General features: G+C 49.6%; 2 protein-coding genes across 4 annotated transcripts in view; one reads left to right on the top strand and one right to left on the bottom strand.

Moving 5' to 3' along the window:
• Nucleotides 1-2788: 2788 nt before the first annotated feature.
• On the top strand, nt 2789-7829 carry LOC110559876 (olfactory receptor 10T2-like). Its single transcript, XM_060370895.1, has 2 exons — nt 2789-2956; nt 6873-7829. The coding sequence occupies exons 1-2, from the start codon at nt 2789-2791 to the stop codon at nt 7827-7829; spliced, it is 1125 nt and encodes a 374-aa protein (XP_060226878.1).
• Nucleotides 7830-15305: 7476 nt separating this feature from the next.
• The window catches only part of Notch3 (notch receptor 3), a 48399-nt gene continuing 45092 nt past the window's right edge, over nt 15306-18612 (bottom strand). For all 3 annotated transcript variants that reach the window (XM_021655513.2, XM_021655514.2, XM_021655515.2), the window contains one exon: nt 15306-17323. In XM_021655513.2, the coding sequence (XP_021511188.2) occupies nt 16283-17323 (1041 nt within the window). In that variant the 3' untranslated portion in view covers nt 15306-16282. The remainder of the gene's footprint in view (nt 17324-18612) is intronic.

The raw sequence follows: 18612 nt of genomic DNA, 5'->3' as shown, positions 1-18612 counted from the left end.
GAGGTTCAGTCTTCAGCACACGCGTGTAGATCACAGTCAGATTCACATTCAGACTCACTCCAGATTCGGGGATCCAGTGCCCTCATCTGACCTCTGTGGGCACATACCCAATGCACATGCCCGCAGGCAAAAACTCTCACACACATTAAACAAATCCTTCTTTTCCATATTATAACTACAACATTTCTCCTTTCTCTTGCCTTTTCTCTCTCCAAACCCTCCCACATCCCTCCTCCCTGCTCTCCTTCACAGTCATGGTTTTTTTTTCCAGTAATGGTTATTGCATGAATACATGTATATGCATACATACATATACCTAAATATAACTTGTTGAGTTCATACAATGTTGCTCATGCTTATTATGAAGAAAGAAAGAGAGGAAGAAAGAAAATGAGAAAGAAAGAAAGAAAGAAAAAAAAAACCGTGACAGTCAGGGAATATTATTTAGCACTTGCGTTCCTTGCATTGGAAAAGACTTTTGAACAAGAACCATTCACAGCCTGGCTTGTGAAGATGTAGAGACGGATGCAAATAGTCCGAGGGCTGTGTAAACAAAAAACCAAGCAAGCACTCCTCCTTCCTTAGGAGAAAGGCTGCGTGAGCTGAGACAATGCGAGGGAAACCAGTCCCTAATGGACCGGCTTTCAAATGAGGGACATCTGCTCATCACTGTCAGAGGTCCCTGTGAAGGAATGAAGATGGAGGAGGAAGTACAGGGCTCGAGATAGGCCGTGCTGGGTGCTGAGCTCCCTGGGCTGCTGAGGACTGTGCTCCTGGGCTGGTTAAGACAGCGATTCAGCAGGTTTCTCGGGGCAGACCTGGGACTTGAGCAGCTTTGCTGAGCCCCGTGAGAGACAGGAGAGGCTAGAGCAGATCTGAGTGATTTGATTTGGACTAGCATATAAATCTGCTTTGTAGAGTGCAAAAGCAATCAAGAGAAGATGAAAAGTCAAAGAGGACAAACTGGTCTGGCCAGGCCACGTGAACAAAAATGTGGCCATCATGTGTCTACCCAGAGTTCAGTCTAAGGGCTGTGGAAATGTGGGAGGAGGGCCTGGAAGACAGGAAATATCTGCACCAGGCTAGCCAGCTTCCTTGAGGATCAGGACTTTGCCCCACATCTCTTATGAAGCCCAATTTCCCCCAGTCCTGATTCTTCTGCAGTATAAATGGCTTGTGGTAAGTTCTGGTGCGTGGAGAAAAAAAAAAATCTCTGCTCTTGGAGACATTTAACATCAAGCCAACTTAATGCAGCCAGTCAAAACAGAGGTCGCTAGAGATTGCTATGTGAAGGGATAGAGGGAAAAAGGGACATAAAAAGTCCGTTTGACTGAACTCAGGGCTCTATTTTGGGACTGATCTCTGGGTCTTCTATATACACACAATACATCGCTTCTGGCTTTCAGCTTGGATGTGTCAACTCTTGGTCATTCCTTACAACATTTCTGGCATCCTGGATAGGAAATGAGCCAGTGTTTTCACATCTCTTGTCTCCACAGTGCTGAGTTTCCCAGGGCACTGGGAGCAGCTGCTCCTTTGACATCAGTGAATCATTTATCCATAGCAGATTGGCCCTCCTGGGGTGTTTGGGACCATCTTGCCAAAGCACAATAAATGGACTTGAGCCTCAGGAATCGGGTCACGGAGCTTTGCCTAAAGACTGGCGCAACACCAACACCACCAGCACCAGCACCACCACCACCACCAAAACCCAAAAACTCCCAAGTTCATTTAGTTTTGGTTTTGGATATCTGATTAACCTACCTTCTTTAGCGGAAGAGAAGATAGACCGTCTTCTTAGAATCTTAGAGCTATCCGAATAATCTCTTAGAAAGGAAAAACACGGTTCTACAGACTCCTGAGCATTGGAGGATGACAGCGTCTGGCTCTGGGCATTTGTCCCTCCCTGTGAGTTCACATCCAGGTTCCTGCTTACACAAGTCTGCCAAATGCCAAGAGGCGCCCGTGTGAAGTGAATGAAACCAACACAAGTTCCTTACCCTTCCCTCTTATGTGTGAATGTCAGGCAACAGAAGATGTGGGTGGGCCAAGGAGTAGGCCCTTAGGCTGCGTGATTAACAAGGCAGTTCAGAGAACTGTAATGTCCAGCTGTCTCCTGGAAAACATGGACCTTCTGTAAAATACATTGGCCCCCTTCTGGGGGTAGGATGGTTTGCTGAAGGGTCATGCTTGCAGCAGCCATGCGTCCCTCCTGTCCCCCAGCAGAAGAGGGGCCAGATGGTGTGAAACAGCACAAATATCTGAGGGCCAACAGTTTGCATTGGCTGGATGTACATTCTCCCTCTATTGACTTTGTTTGTTTGAGACAGGCTTTCTCTGTATAGCCATGTCTGTCCTGGAAATCACTGTGCAGACCAGGCTGGCCTCCCACTCAGAGAGATCCAACCACCCTTGCTTCTGGAGTGCTGGGATTAAGGGCGTGCACCGCTACTTGGCTAGACCGTTATTGGTTTGGTTTTGATGATTTTCTTGAGACAGAGCCTCACTCTGTAGCACAGACTTGTCTCAGGCCCATAGTAATCCTCCTGCTTCAGTCTCCTCCATCTGTTGTGAAGTCAGAAATGAATTATCACACTCAAGTTTCACCTTATTATTAATCTACAAAAGGATGAATTGGGTATGAGTGGAGCCAGATTTCAGACAAAGGATTTCCTGGAACTGTACTTACAACATGGGTACTGGGTGTTAAACTCGGGTCCTCCGGAAGACCATCCTCTGAGCTCAGCCATCTCTACAGCCTGAGAGGGATATCTTAAGCTTTACTGTGATGACAGTGGTGAGCAGGACGGGAAATGCTGGCCAGGCAGAGTCTAGAGTTCTGGAGCCTGGTGCAGACGATGGACAGGAGGTGGCAGCAATGGTGGTGCTCCATGCAGTCAGGTTGCAGCAGGTCACAAGTTTATCTAGTGTGGTTCGGAGGGCTGGGGAGAAGTTGGTGAGAGCGTGGGTGTGGTGGTTTGAGCAAAAATGGCCCCCAGAGACTCATAGGAAGTGGCCTTGTTGGAGGTGTGGCTTTGGTGTAGGAGTGGCCTTGGAGTAGGTGTGGCCTTGTCAGGGGAAGTGTGTCTGTCACAGGGAGTGGACTTTGAGGTTTCAGATGTTCAAGCCAAGCCTAGTGTCATTCTCTCTTCCTGCTGCCTGCTGATTCAGATGTAAAACCCTCAGCTACCTCTCCAGCACCATGTCTGATGCCTGCATGAGGTCTTGAGAACCAAGACCTCTGAAATGTAAGCCAGTTCCAATGAAATGTTTTCCTTCATAAGAGTTGCCACGGTCATGGTGTCTCTTCACAGCAATAAAACTCTAAAATGCTTAGTGAGTAAACACTAGCTGGAAAGAACGGACTGTGAGGGCTGTGGGACCCCAAATTAGTCCTGAGCAACCTGAGGAACAACACCTAGCCATCTGCTTCTTCCTCCCACAAAGGTGGGGTCTTGGGGAGCAGCCTTGGTCCTGGCAGAGCATCAGGAGCACTGAAGGAGTGAGGGATGGGGTTGGAACTGCTGTCCCCAGAGGAGGATTCCAATTAATCCTTCCCTACTCTGAGGCTCAGGGTTTGCAGCTTGGGGAGAAGACCCTGGAGCCTCTAGTTCCAGGAGAGAGAACTTCTCATAGCACCAGCCTGGCCCTGGGGGGCTTGTTAGTGACTGCAGAGCCTCTGGGACAGCAGCTCTAGGGACCCCAGAATATGAGAATGTGGGTCCTCAGTCCCTCCCTTCCTAGTCAGAAGGCGTTGCTCATGGGGATATGAGATCCTAGCCTGGCCATGGTGAGTCACCTTCTGGTTGCAGAAGCCACCTGCTATCTCAAGATGAGTGCAGGGAGGGAAGTTTTCAGATTGTCTGAACAGTGGCATCGTCCTTCCATGGATCTTGTCTCAAGGGTGTTTGATTCAATTTTGGGTTGAGTTTGTGGGGTCCAGAAGACTCTGTAATGTGCTCAGAAGGGAACAGGAGGGAGCCCTCTCCAGCTCTGAGCAGTGCTGACACAGGACCCCAGGTGTACAGGTGGTGGTGAGCAAAGAGACGGATGGGCTTGGATGTGTGGGCTACATGAGCACTGAGCACGCAACCCAGAGATACATGGACACACAGACACCCACTCACAGAAGCTGGTATGGGGAGAGCTGAGAGAGGCAGGAAGCGGCTCCAGGCTTAGTGGTTTCTGATGAGGAGAAATAGGGAAGGAGGGACCAGACCCTCTCCCCAGCATTCCTGGCTCTCTGCCTTCCCACACTTCTCGGGAAGGACCCTGGGTCTCTGGCTGTCCTGGTGGGGATGACACTGGCAGTTCTCTGAACTCAGCACCCACAGGTAACCCCTGCAGGCGAGCACTGTTCTGGATGCAGATTTCACAGGCTCCACGTGAGCAGCGGGGGATTGCTGGTCCTATGTTTTCACTTCACTGGGACCACGCTCTTTCAGCTTTCAGGAAGATGAAACTTGAGTTTGGAAAGGTGGGATCCACAGTTAAGACACAGATTCGTTTCTAGCAATCAGAAGGCAGCTCCTAACTTATCTGTGAACTCCAGTTCCCTGGAATCCTGGAAGCTCTGCGAGCACTGCTTGCACACAGCATATACATGCATGCAGGCGAGACACTCACACACAGAAAATAGAAATAAATCTCGAAAAGTGAGGTCTGAGTTACGTGTTTGAATCTGGTTTTCAGGGTCAACACATAAGTGTGTTTCTTATTTGAAGGCATTAGGATCTGGAAGTCAGCAGAACTTCTTTCTCTTTCTTTGTTTTTATGACTTTTATTTGTGTGTGTGTGTGTGTGTGTGTGTGTGTACATGGTGGGGGTGTGTGCATGCAATTGAGACCATAGTTCAGATCCCCTGAGTCCACAGATGTTCCAGGTGGACATGGTGTCCTGCCTGTAATCCCAGCATGCAGGAGATGAAGATAGGGGAGAGAGAAGCAAGCTGGCTACCCGGACTGGCAGAATCAGTGAGTTCTGGCCTCATGTGAGAGACCCTGCCTTGATGTAGAAGGTGGATAACAGCTGAGACAAACAGCTGACATCAAGGTCTAGTCTCCACCTGCATGCACAGATACACAATCCATCAGCCAATCAATCAATGGAGAAAGAAAGACAGCCAGGCCTTCCATGCTGGCGTCTGTATTGGACAGATTCAGACTTCCTGACCATTATTCCATTAAACAATATCGTAGCACTACTTACATAGTATTTAAATTTCACTATGTCTTGAAAGTATTGAAGTTGATTTAAAGTATAAATGGAAATTCATGGGCTGCATGAAAATATTGTGCCTTTTATGTTATGTTTTAGAGGCCAGAGCTCACTGTGTAGCCCAGATTGACCCTGAACTCATGATCTACCTCTCTTACACTCGTGGTATGACCCGTGTCAGACTTTATTGTCTTTTATTTTCTTGGGGTCATTTTGGGGAGGTGTTTCACACTCTTCAGCTTCAAAGACAGACCTTGAATAGCTGACACAACAAAGAGGAACAGCAGTACACCATAACTTGAGAGTGAAGGTTAGAGGACAACGTTCAGGAGTCAGTTCTTCCACCATAAGGGTTCAGGGATTGGATTCGGTTCGTCAGGAATGGTGGCAGGCTCATTTACCTGCTGAGCTATCTCACCAGTCCCTATAATTTTATTTATTATTATGATGATGATGTCACTTCCAATACCATCATCATTTTGGGGGTGATGAGCATGCCAGCTTTATGGAATTGGTTTTCTTCTTCCGCTTTCATGTGGATTCTAAGGGCAGATTTCAGGTCATGTGCCTTTCTAGCTCAGTCATCGCATGGGCACCTCAGCAAGTGAGTAATGAAAATTGGCAGATGAGCCCCACATTCCTGATTCTTAGGAAGGGTGACACTAACATGGGTGTTTCTCAACACTTTTCAGGGATTCTTAGTAGGAGGTGACACCAGTGGCCTCCAGTAGTGAATCTCCAAGTTGACATACTTTGTGTTGGCTGTGTCCCTTAACCGTCTCGAGACCGCTCCAAAATCATTTCTTTGTTGTTTTGTTTTTGTTGTTCTTGTTGTTTTCTTGTTGTCAGTACTGGAGATTTAGACAAGGTCCTGGGACACTTGCTAGACAGGTCACCTACTATTGAGCCCCTGTCATATTTTTTTGGATTGCCTCTGAGCTAAATAATTTTCCTCTTGGGTCATTATGTAAGTTCTGCTTCCGAGGTACTCAAATGAAGTAACTGTTACAGTTATCTTTCATTGTCAGCTTAATGAAGCTTAGAATGACCTGGAAAGGAAGCCTACATGAGGTATTGTCTACATAGTATTATCCTATGGGCATGTCTATGGGAGAGTGGCTTAATTTATTTGTGTACAAAGACTCAACCCACTGAGGACAGAACCATTCCCCAGGTAAAGGATCCTGAACTATGCAAAAATGGAGAGACCAAGCTAAACACAAGCAAGGCAGCAGTTCAGCATGCTTGCATTCATTCCTCTCTGCCCTTAATTGTCTCTGTGAGGAGACCAGCTGCCCTAGGCTCATGCGGCTGTGACTTCCCTGCTTTGATGGGCTGCAGTCTGAAATTACTGAGCTAAATTAAGCCATTCCTCCCCTATTGCGCTGCTTTTGTTAGGGTATTGTATACAGCAACGGAAAGGAAACTAGGACACTGACATGTCTTCTTTCTCCTCCCAAATGCCAAACACGTTTGCCTTCTAAGTTCTGAGAACTGTCTTACATATTAAGGAGACACCCTGCAGTCTGGTAACAACTGGTCATTTCTGAGTCCCTCTGTCCTGTCTGCAAACCAGTGAAGACCCTCCTAACCCCACCTGAGCCTGGCCAAGCCCCACTGCCCTGCCTTGTTGCAGTAACCCTATCTCCTCCCAGGCTCCTGAGAAGCAGCACAGCAATGGGAGCTGGCTGGTGACAGAGTTCGTGCTGGAGGGATTCTCCAACCTCCCCGAGCTGAGGCCCACTCTCTTCGCCTTGTTCCTCCTCACCTACCTGGTCACGCTCAGTGGCAACGCCACCATCATCACCATCATCCAGGTGGACCGCACCCTCCACACACCCATGTACCGTTTCCTGGCTGTGCTCTCTCTCTCTGAGACCTGCTACACGCTGGTCACCATCCCCAACATGCTGGCTCATCTGCTGATGGAGAGCCAGGCCATCCCCATTGCGGGCTGCCGGGCCCAGATGTTCTTCTTCCTGGGCTTGGGTTGCAATAACTGTTTCCTCCTCACACTGATGGGTTACGACAGGTATGTGGCCATCTGCCACCCCTTGCGCTACTCTGTGATCATGAGACCCACCGTCTGCCTTTATCTGGGAATTCTGATTTTCTGCTCTGGTTTCTCGGTGGCCTTGTTCGAGACCTGCCTGATCTTCTCCTCGCCCTTCTGCGGCACGGGCCGCGTGGAGCACTTCTTCTGTGACATCGCGCCTGTGCTGAAGCTCAGCTGTGCAGAGAGCTCTGGCAAGGCGCTTGCCATCTTCTTCCTGAGCATCCTCGTGGTGCTGGTCTCCTTCCTCCTCATCCTGCTGTCCTACGCCTTCATCGTGGCAGCCATCGTGAGGATCCCATCTGCGGCTGGCAGGCGCAAAGCCTTCTCCACCTGCGCAGCCCACCTCACTGTGGTTATAGTGCATTTTGGCTGCGCCTCCATCATCTACCTGCGGCCAGACTCTGGGGCGAACCCCTCCCAGGACCGCCTGGTGGCTGTGTTCTACACGGTGGTGACGCCTCTGCTGAACCCTGTGGTGTACACCCTGAGGAACAAGGAGGTGAGGGTAGCCCTGAAGAAGAGCCTGGGGAGGGGCAGCGGGCTCTGCTTGCATTAATGAGTTCCCTTCCTAGACTGGGCATCCCCGCCCAGAAAACCAGATCCATCTGTGGTTTGTTTTATTCAAGACAGAGTCTCACTATGTTAACCTGAAACTCACAGTGTAGACTGTGCTTGATTTGAACCCACAGAGAGCTGTCTGCCTCTGCCTCCTGAATGCTGGGATTAAAGGCAAGTGCCAACCAGAACTGGTTGGTTGTTGTGGCGCTCCCCTTAAAATCCCAGCATGTGGGAGGCAGAAGCAAGCAGGTCACTGAGTTCTAGTCCAGCATTGTCTACAAAGAGAGCTCCAGAACAGCCAGGACTGCACAGAGAAACCTGGCCTTGAGATAGATAGATAGATAGATAGATAGATAGATAGATAGATAGATAGACAGATGGCATGTGCCATCAATATTGGGACTGGGTTGGCCTCCTAATCTCCAGGTTGACAGGTAGAACCTTCTACTGAGGATAGAAGGCATCAAGGTGCTGTCCTTTAGAGACAGAGGGGGACAATACATCAAAGGTAGTTCAAGGAGTCATGGAGGAGTCTAACTTCCTTTTTAGTCTTTAAGAGACTTATTTTACTTTTATTTACAGTATATGTGAGTATGGGTGAGTGGGCATGGGCATTTAAAGAAGGTGTTGGACTCCTTGGAGCTGGATACCAGCAGCTGTGAGTTGTCTGATGTTGGTGCTAAGAATCATTTTCTTAACCACTGAACCATCTCCCCAGCCCAGGAGTCTAACCTTTTTGCTAGGTTAATGAATCTTCCTGTCTCTACTGCTCATTTAACCTTCCAGTTTCTGCCATGGGATTGGGATTAACAGGAGCTCACCTGATGTGGCCCCTCCCTCCTGGACTTTCTGGCTGCCAGAACCATAAGAAATAAATTCCCATCCTTAATATATTACCTGACACATGGTCTCCTTTGGGGCTGGTGGGCAGCTCAGGGTAAGCTAAGGCAGAACTTGGTACCAGGCGGTAAGATGAAAATGTCAAAGAGGCTTTAGAATTCAGTGATAAATAAGGGGAGGGTGAAGCTAAAGAAACACACTAAAATAGACTAAGTTTCCATTAGCAGAGCTTGCTAGGATGACCTGGAGCTTGCTGTGTAGCCTACACTGGCCTTGACTGAGGATCATCATCCTGCCTTAGCCTCCTGAGTGCTGGCATTATAGGTGTAAAACACTCTTCCCAGATCCACAAATAGAAGTTCTTACCATTTCATCCTCATCAGCACGTATTAGCTATAGATACTGGTGGTTTGGGCATGATTTTTTCAACCATGTATATTCAAGCATTTTGATGATACCTACCATCACCCTCTCTCTCGTTCCCCTTCCATTCTTGCTGATCCTCTTCCTCTCCCCAAGTACTTTCTCCCCTTTCTATTTCCATGTCTCTCTGTCATTGTTGTTGTTGACTCAGGGAGCTTAGTCAGGCTTGTTTGAATGGTTGTGGGTGCACGGTTCCGGGGGGGGGGGGATGAAGCCTGCTGAGAGACTAGCTGAAGTTACACACGCACGAATCTTTGAATCCCACCAGCTCTCCTTTCCCCAGCCACGGCTGAAATCTTGTGCTCTTCCACAGTCCAGCCAAGGAAAGCCACTAACCACAGACGGGATGAGTCTTCACACAGTAATCAACACAATCAACGCAGGCATGCACAGAGGCCCGTCTCCCAACACCAAACATCACAGCTCCTTAGTCCCCGACTGAGACCTGTCCCCCCAACCGTTATAAGACCCCTCGAAACGTAGGAGAGTCTCACAGGTGCTCGCAAAGAAGTCAGGTGCAGGAGTGGGTTCCCTCGGTGGGCTGCTTTCATTTACAGATGCCCCTCCCCCTCCCCGAAGCAGGCAGCGCAGCGGGAACAATGATTTCCTCTTCATCTGCGTGGCCCTCATGAAAAAAGGCTGTGTCTTCCACTGAGGGCCTGCCTATTTCAGCATTTACTTACTCCCTGTAGTTTACCCACACACGTGGCAAAAAGTGGGGTTCTTTGAGCCAAGCGTTCAAATACAAGGAATTCTACTTAGAGAAATCATTTCCATTAGGAGTTCAAGGACAGCCTTGGTTACATATTGAATTTGAGTCTAGCCTGTGCTGCATGAAACTCTTCGAAGAGAGAGAAAGAGAGAGAACAAAAGAATGAGCAAATGAACGAATTGCAAAGAGCTCCAAAACAAGAATAGGTTGCCTCCATGGACAACAGAAATTCAATCTGATCAACCTCAGAATTACCCTTCGGGAAGGGCAAGGAGGTTTGCCATGCTCTGGTCTGTTGAAGGCTGTGCCCACAAATCATCTCTTTTATCTTAAACACCCCGAAAAGGCTGTCATGGTGAAGGCTTGGCCCCCTGTGCAGCAAAGGCAGGGCCCTTGGGAAATGACAGGATCATGAGGGCTCTGACTCACGGAATGATCTGCTGGTGGGTTAATGAGGTTAGGGGAGGAGGTCTCATTTTAAAAGTGAGCTCTCGTCCTTGTTGGAGTTGTCTGCTCTTTGTGGCTTCTGTTTGCTTTGTTTCTGAGACATTGTCTTTCTATGTAGCCTGAGTTAGCCTTGAACTTTTTACGCCAAGCTGGCCCCAAGCCCAGGATACTCCTGCCTCTACCTTCAGTGCTAGGTGCAGAGGCGTGTGTGTGTGTGTGTGTGTGTGTGTGTGTGTACACGTGTGCCTTAGTTATGGTTTCTACTGTTGTGATGAAACACTATAACCAAAGCAACTTAGGGAGGAAAAGGCTTGTTTGGTCTATACCTCAACATTGCTGTTCCCCATTGGAGAAAGTCAGGACAGGAACTCAAGACGGACAGGAACCTGGAGGCAGGAGCTGATGCAGAGGGCGTGGAGGGGTGCTGCTTCTTACAGCTGCTCAGCTGCTTTCTAATAGAGCCATCACTACCACCCGAAGTAGGCATCACCCATAATTGGCTGGGCCTATTACTTTGTACTTGGACCTAAACAATTGATGAAATGACAGTTTTAAAGAAAGAAGGAAGGAAAACAGCTGGGAAGATGGCTCAGCCAATGAAGCTTTGCTTTGGGGATGAATGCCTGTGTTCAGAGCCCCAGCTCCCACTAAAGAGCTGGGTGTGGGCATGTGTGACTCTAGATCTGCAGGGCAGAAACAGGCAGATCCTGGGGCTCCCTGGCCACCTGGCTGAGTGGAAGGTCTCAAGCCCCAGTTTCGGTAAGAGACTACCTGGGGAGAATGGAGAGAGAGGAAGGCACATGACATGAACCGCTGGCTCCCACACCACACACAGGGCACTTGCAGATACATGCATACACAGATGTACGCTCCTCCTGTACATACTCAGACAGGCACACAGACGAAAGCACATGAATTGAAAAAAAAAAATCATTCTTCTGCAAACCTACCCACTTTTAAATTTATTCCACTCCGGCTGGGCAGTGGTGGTGCACACATTTAATCCCAGCACTCGAGAGGCAGAGGCAAGTGAATCTCTGTGAGTTCAAGGCCAGCCGGGTCCCACTCCTAATTTTCATATGTCATGTCCCACTGTCACAGACACTGGTTAGAGCAGATGATCCTAGGGGGGACCTGGGGATGACCCCGCCACCTGCTACATCTCCGTCAGGGTCTGGAGATATTTTTGGTGACCACCCTGAGAAGGGGCTGCTCCTGGTATTCAGCAAACCAGCCATGTGTTAAACTCCTACAGCGCCCAAGACGACATCCCACAGCAGAGAATGTTGTGACCCCAAGTGCAAATAGTGCTGCAGCTGGGACACCTGACCCAGTTGGCCAACTCTGGCACTAGAAGTTTCTCTCTGCCTTACAGAGCGCAACTCATTACTTCCACGTACTTTGCTAACCACATAGAAAGAGCTGGAGAGAGTGTGGAGGCAAGCGAAAAGCTACAGAAACAGAGGAAAGTCGAGCCCTTTGTTCAGCTCACGTGAGCCGCGCGGCCAAGCCTTCTGGTTAGTTGTGTAAGCTAGTCAGCCTTTCTTGAGTCTTACCACCAGCAAAGGGCAGTGGCAGACATCAGTGGACCTGACTCTAATCCCCAGGACCCTTGTAAAGCCTTAGCGTGCCCGTGAGCCCAGCACTCTTACAGTGAGACAGGAGGCGGAGACGGGCAAACACCCAGAAGCTAGTCGGGTTTATGAAGTGGTGCACAAAACTTAGCCTCAAACGAGGCAAGAATTGAGGACTGACACCAAAAGCTCCCTGCTAGCCTGCACACACGCAGTGTGGCACGTGTGGCACCTGTCCACCCCTGCTCCAATGCACAAATGTGCACATCACCTCAGAGAGAGGAAGCGAGAATGGGAGGGGGAGAGTGTGAAGGAGAGGTTTTAAAGGTAAGGTTCAGACTAGAGTTCTGAGAGTAAAGCTCAGCTACAGTGTTCTTGCCTAGCGTACTTTTATTCAACCTTCGGCAACCTCTTACCACCACACACACACACACACACACACACACACAACTAAACCACCTCGGTTCCTTAGAGGCTCCAACGTAAACATAAAGGCATCTTTTCATCCACAAGATACAGAAACGCAGGGCTGGCGAGATGGTTCTAGAGGCTAAAGGCCCTTGCCAACATGCCTGATGACCTGAGTTCTCACCAAATCCAACACGGTGGAGAGAAAAGGGGTAGTGAGACAACTTAGTGCGGAAAGGCATTTGTTCCCAAGCCTGGCCATCTGAGCCCAATCACCAAGTATCGGCAAAGAAGAGAAATGCCTCAAGCAAGTTGTCCTCTGACCTCTACATGCCGGTGGGGCTCCCCCTTTCCCCACCTCCCAAAATAAATAAATAATAAATGTAAAAAATATATATATACAGAAACTCAGGGCTGGAGCGATGGCTCAGCAGTTAAAAGCACTGGCTGCTCTTCCGGGGTACCCAGGTTCACTCCCCAGCACCCACATGCAAGCTCAAAACTGCCTGTAGCTCCAGCTCCGGGGGATCTGACACCATCACGGAGACACGCGTGCAGGCACAACACCAATGCGCATGAAATGAGAACAAACAATTCTTAAAAGATATTGAAGCTCACCAACGATGTATATGTAAAAAATATATATATAGTGTCTATTTATTATGTGCATGTAGGATTGCCTCCAGGACAAGCCTTACACAGAGCCGGCGTCAGGCGCTGAGATGGTAATGACGTCGTCACGCTGACGTCGTCACGCTGGGATGGCTGCTCTAGTTAAGTAGAATCCACGCTGCTCCCAGAACCGACACTCCAGCCTGCAGAACCTAACAATGCTCTTCCTGATTCCATGTCTGCTTCAGCCTCTGCCCGGTGCTCAGCACCCACGCCCCAGGGCTGGGGTATAATTCAGAGGGAGAGTTACCTGGCATGCGCGCACGCCGGAGGCCCTGAGTTCCATCCCTACAGAAGAAAAGTATTTCTTTAAAAACCTGCAAGGAAGGTAGCCACAGCAACTCACATCTCTAATCCCAGCGCTTGGATGGCAGTCTCCGTTTGCTTTCTGTTGCAGTGACAAACAGGACCAAAAGCAACCTGAGGGGGGAAAAGACTTATTTCACCTTACGGCTTACACGCCATCATGAAGGGAGGCAGAAACTGAAACAGGGATCACGGAGGAACGCTGCTCACTGACTTGCTTCTCCTGCCTCCTTTAGCCTGCTTACTTACACAATCCAGGACAACCTCCATAAGGACGGCACAGCCCCACAGTAAGCTCATCCTCCCCGCAAGAGTCGCTAATCAAGGAAATGCCCCCACAACCTGCCAGACAACCTAAAGAAGGAAATTTCTCTTCCCAGACAGGTCTAGATTTGTGTCATACTGACGAAAGCCAACCAGCACAATGGCTAATACAGAAAGAACAGCGTTCAAGGACAACTTGGGCTGCATGGTAAGTTCCATGTCATCTTGAGCTACCGTGTGAAATCCTCAAAAACAAATACCCACAAAAGGAAAAAACTGTGCCCACTATTGGCTAACGATTTTTCCCAGGAACCCAGTACATGGCGCATTGCCAGGCAAACGCTCTACCTACCACTGAGCCACACCTCAACTTCACCATGAGCTTAAAAGATACCAAGATCTTAAAAGAGCATGGTAGATTTTGCCTATCATCCCAGCACCAGGGAGGTTAAGGCAGAAAGATGAGTTAGAGTCTAGCCTGGGTTATATAAGTGAGACCCCCCCACATCAAACAAGGAACACCAGTTAAGAAATTTCTCTGTTTCTAGGAAGGCCTGGTCTACAGAGTGAGTCCAGGCCAGCCAAAGCTACACAAAGAAACCCCATCTAGAAAAAAAATGAAACAAAACATAACAAAAAGGAGAAACTGCTTCCCTGCGGCTGGTGAGGTGGCTCTGGGGTGGAAAGGGCACTCACCAGGCCTGAGGGCCAGAGTTCATCTCCAGAACTCACACGGTGCAAGGAAAAAACTGACTCTGAAAATGTGTCTTCTAACCTTCACCTGACCCTCAAGTGTGTCCCCTCACACTCATGTACATAAATAAAAGAACGAATAAGTAAATTTATAACAAAACACATACTTTCACAAGTTTTTCCTCCGGTGATTGGGAGGGCCCAGCTAGTAAAAGTGCTTGCCTAGAAAGCCTAATAATCTTAGTTTGCTCCCCACACCCTCATGGAAGGAAAGAACCAACTCCTAAATATTGTCCTCCACCTCCACACCCACTACATGCCACACTTCTGCCCCCCCACACACACACACACCAACAGTAAATGAATTTTTAAGTCAGGTGTGGTGGCCCATGTCCTTAATCCCAGCACTCAGAAGGCAGAAGCAGATGGATCTCTGAGTTCATTGCCAACCTGGTCAACAGGTGGAGTTCCAGGACAGCCAGGGCTACACAGGGAGACCCTGTCTCAAAACAACATCAACAATGATGATGACGATAACGACGATGATAAATTTTCTAAAAGAAAGTTCTTAAGCCAGGCACTCTATTGGTTTATCTAAAGGTAGGTGTCCACCCAAGAGCCAAAAATTGAAATCACCTGGTGTGATAGTTCATTTTGACAACTTGATACAACCTACAAATCCCCTGGGAAGAGAAGCTGTCTACATCAGGTTGAGCTGAGAGCATGTTTTAGGGGACTGTCTTAATTAAGTTAGCTGATGTGGGAAGCCCCAGCCTACCGTGGATGACGCGATTCCCTAAGCAAGTTTCTGAACTGCGTGAGAGTGTAAAAACCCAGATGATCGCAAGCAAGCCTGTGTGGGTTCGTTTCTCCTCTCTGCTCCTGACTGGAGCGGTTTTAAGCTCTTGCCTTGACTTCCGCACAATGATGGACCTGAAATCTTCAGTTAGAATAAACACCTCTCTTCCCTAAGTTGCTTTTTCATTAGGGTTTGTTTAAGGCAACAGATATGAAGCTAGGCACCTGGCCAAAAAGGAACCAAAGGTAGACGGGAACCCACGTGGCTTTGCCCCAAAATGGATGCCCTGTGGCCCAGAAACACCCACTTTGAACCACAGACAGAAACCAAAGACACTGAGTGTTAACTATTCCTTTATTAGGTGGTAAAGGGAACTGGAGAGGTGAGGGCTGTACAAGGTAGGACCTGGAAATTCAGCTACAGTGGACTGTGACCAGGTGCCATATTATAAAAACATTTCTATTAGGCAGTGAGGCTGAGCCGAAGGAATAACAAAAAGAGAGAGTGACGTTCCCACCTTCAGCCCCGTATTTACAATTAGAAGTGGAATGCATAGGAGACCCATCTCCCCGGAAGCCCCCCCCCCAGGCCCTAAAAAAACGTGAGCTAGGCTCCGGGAGAGGAGCCTGGAGTGGAGCCTCTGGCGGGAAAGACCCCTTTCCCAGTGAGTCTACAATCTTATCTGGAATGCAGTGAAGTGAGGAAGGAGGAGGGGAGGGGAAGGAGGCTCCCAAGTGTCCCCTGACCCCAGGGGAGGGTGTGCCCAAGGCTGGCTACTTGGTACATACCAGGGCCGCATACTCAGTACGCAGACGGGACCCTAGTCATGCCTGTGTACTCGGTACACAGAATCCGGATTGGCCAAATGGGCCCACAGACTCAGCCCCATGGGGGCGCTGGAGGGATTTACAGCAGGGGAAGGGAGCAACTCCATATATATATTTTGTAAAAAATAATAATAATAATAATAAGTTTGTTTAAATGAATTTGTCTCTATACAAAATGTAAAATAAAAAAAGAAAAAATAATAACTCATTCATGTCAGAGTGTGAGAAAATGAGAAGCAAAAAGAGCCAAAGGGGAAAAAAAAATTGAGGAGGGAAGTGAAGGGAGAGGGATCAAGAGGAGGTCCCAGACCCCTTGGAGGGCCGAGGTGATGGGAGGTCAGCCCTCCCCATTATAAATAAAGGAAGATGGGAGTCTGGGAGGTGCGGAAGGCAGCGCGGGGAGAAGGGGATGAGAATAAGAGTTAAAGGACGGGAGACAGAAGCCAGGGAGTGGTGTCACTTCAACAGCCTCCAAGAGCCAAGAACTTAGGCCATCACTTGCCTCTTGGGGGTGACTTCTGGCTGGGACCCCAGCTGTGTCTGGGACTGAGGGAGGGAGGGAACGGACATGGGGTGTGGCTGAGGAGGCAGGGCTCCGGCAGCTGTGGCACCCGTGGCAGTTGCTGGGCTAGGTGTTGAGTCGGACCAGTCTGAGAGGGAGGGAGGGGACGGGCTGGCCCAGTGCTCCGGGGACTCAGGAGACGGGGTCAGGTAAGGATGCTCGCTGGGAACCCGCAGGAAGCGGGCCTTGGTGGGGCTGCTGTGGGTCCCTGCTGCAGGGTATTCCTCCCCATGTCCTGGGGCAGCTAGATAGGGTGGTGGCCGCTCCTGGGGAGAAACTGGGGTTCCCGGGTTGAGCAGCTGGGGTCCTGGAGCCAAAGGCAGCAAGAATGAGGACCCTGGAGGGGCAGGTGGAGGCAGCCGGGCCCAGTCAAGGGGTACAGCCACAGGGTTGAGCAGACCCAGGCTGAGCACACAGCCCCCAGGAGGCTGGCGCCCCAGAGGCCCCGCCCTACTTGCACCAAGCTGTGCCAAGGACACCGCGGTGGCAGTGGCGGCATAGGGACCCTCCAGGGGGAAGCCTCCAGGGGAAGCAGGGGGCCCGCCGAAAGGCCTTGGGGAATCCAGCGAGTCCACAGGTGACAGTGTGACAGAGCTGTCTGCCAGGGGGCCTGGGCAGGCCAGTGTCAGCTTCTTGCCCCGGCCCCGGCTTCCCTGTGGCCCCAGCCCTGTCTTGCCAGGTGGCCTTCTGCTCTTCTTCGTCCCAGACTGCACCGCCTTGAGGCTGGGAAGGAAGGCCCCGGGTGGGCAGAGCAATGGTCCCAAGCCATGGGGACCCGGGGGACTGCGGGGGCCACTGGGCTGGTCCAGCAACCGCACGATGTCCTGGTGCAGCCGCTCCTGGGCCACATCCCGGGGCAGCCTGTCCAAGTGATCTGTGATCTCCCGGTTGGCGAAATGGTCCAGCAGCAGCTTTGCAGCCTCAAAGCTGCCCTCACGGGCGGCCAAGAACAGTGGAGTCTCCTCCTAAGGGGAGGGAGGGGCAGAACCCACAAATGTCAGTCACTCTGGCCACCACCTAGGTTCCTTATCCCTAGGGCAGCCTGAGAACTGAGTTGAAACCCTGAAGATGGATGGTCCTGGGTTTGGATCCCAGCTCTGTGGAAGAAACAAGCTCTCCTCTCAGCCATGTCCCTGTAGCAAGAGCATCTGGCCGGGACTTACCTTTGGCACAAAATTTAAAAGGTCATCAAAACCTTCAGTCATCAAAACAAATCACATGCTGACAAAATGGTTTGAAAAATTTAAAACCATTGGATGTTTGGTGGTGATGCACACCTTAATCCTAGCATCCAGGAAGCAAAGCAAGTAGGTCTCTGTGAGTTCCAGTTCCAGGCTAGCCTGGTCTACATAGAGAGTCCTTGTCTTTAGAAAAAGAAAAAAGAAAGGACAGGATGGGACAGGGCAGGACAGGAAAGGAAAGGAAAGGAAAGGAAAGGAAAGGAAAGGAAAGGAAAGGAAAGGAAAGGAAAGGAAAGGAAAGGAAAGGAAAGGAAAGGAAAGGATGGTACAGGACATGACAGGACAGGACAGGGAAGGACAGGACGGGACAGGAAAGGAAAGGAGAGGAAGAAAGAAAAAGAAACCCAAAAGCCAGGTGTGGTAAGTCAAGCCTATAATCCCAGCGCTTGGGAGGCTGAGGCAGAAGACCCACCAAGAGCTTGAGGCTGGCTTCTGCTGAAGTAACCAGTAAGATCTGGTCTCAAAAAGAAAAGGGAACAAAATAAAGAGTGACAAGACAGCAGAGTGTGTAAATGCACTTGTCACCAAGCCTGGTCACTTCCACTCCATCCCTGGTACCCACACAGGCAGCTCACAACTGCCTGTGACTGCAGCGCAGGGGGATCAACACACTCCTCTGAGCTCAAGGGAACCTGCAACTCATATCCACATACCTCCACTCAAACATACACACACGTACGTGCGCACACACACATACATAGAGACATACACAGATACACGCACACACATAGATGTGCACACACAAAAAGACAGACACACAGAGAGACAGACACACATGTACATAAACACACACAAACACACAGAGACATACACACAGACGCACACACACAGGCATACACATACACAGAGAGAGGCAGAAAGACATACACATACACTATTTAAAAGTACATTATTGAAAAAAAAAAGTAGCCAGGCATGACAGCTTACACCAGCATTTAGGCGACAGAAACATGAGGATTGTGAGTTCAAGATCAACGTGGGGTACAAAGCCAGTCTCAAAAAGGAAAAAGAAA

Source organism: Meriones unguiculatus, chromosome 17 (genome assembly GCF_030254825.1).
Source record: "Meriones unguiculatus strain TT.TT164.6M chromosome 17, Bangor_MerUng_6.1, whole genome shotgun sequence".
NCBI classification, from domain to species: domain Eukaryota; kingdom Metazoa; phylum Chordata; class Mammalia; order Rodentia; family Muridae; genus Meriones; species Meriones unguiculatus.
The sequence above is the reverse complement of the archived record's forward strand: the minus strand, read 5'-3'. Positions and strand labels throughout refer to the sequence as shown.

What these genes read in the sequence shown, in the direction of transcription:
- LOC110559876 (XM_060370895.1), top strand. Translation starts at nt 2,789, where the DNA reads ATGACAGTGGTGAGCAGGACGGGAAATGCTGGCCAGGCAGAGTCTAGA. An exon ending in GGAGGGCTGGGGAGAAGTTG is followed by an intron (nt 2,957 to 6,872) that starts GTGAGAGCGTGG and finishes ATCTCCTCCCAG; the next exon opens with GCTCCTGAGAAGCAGCACAG.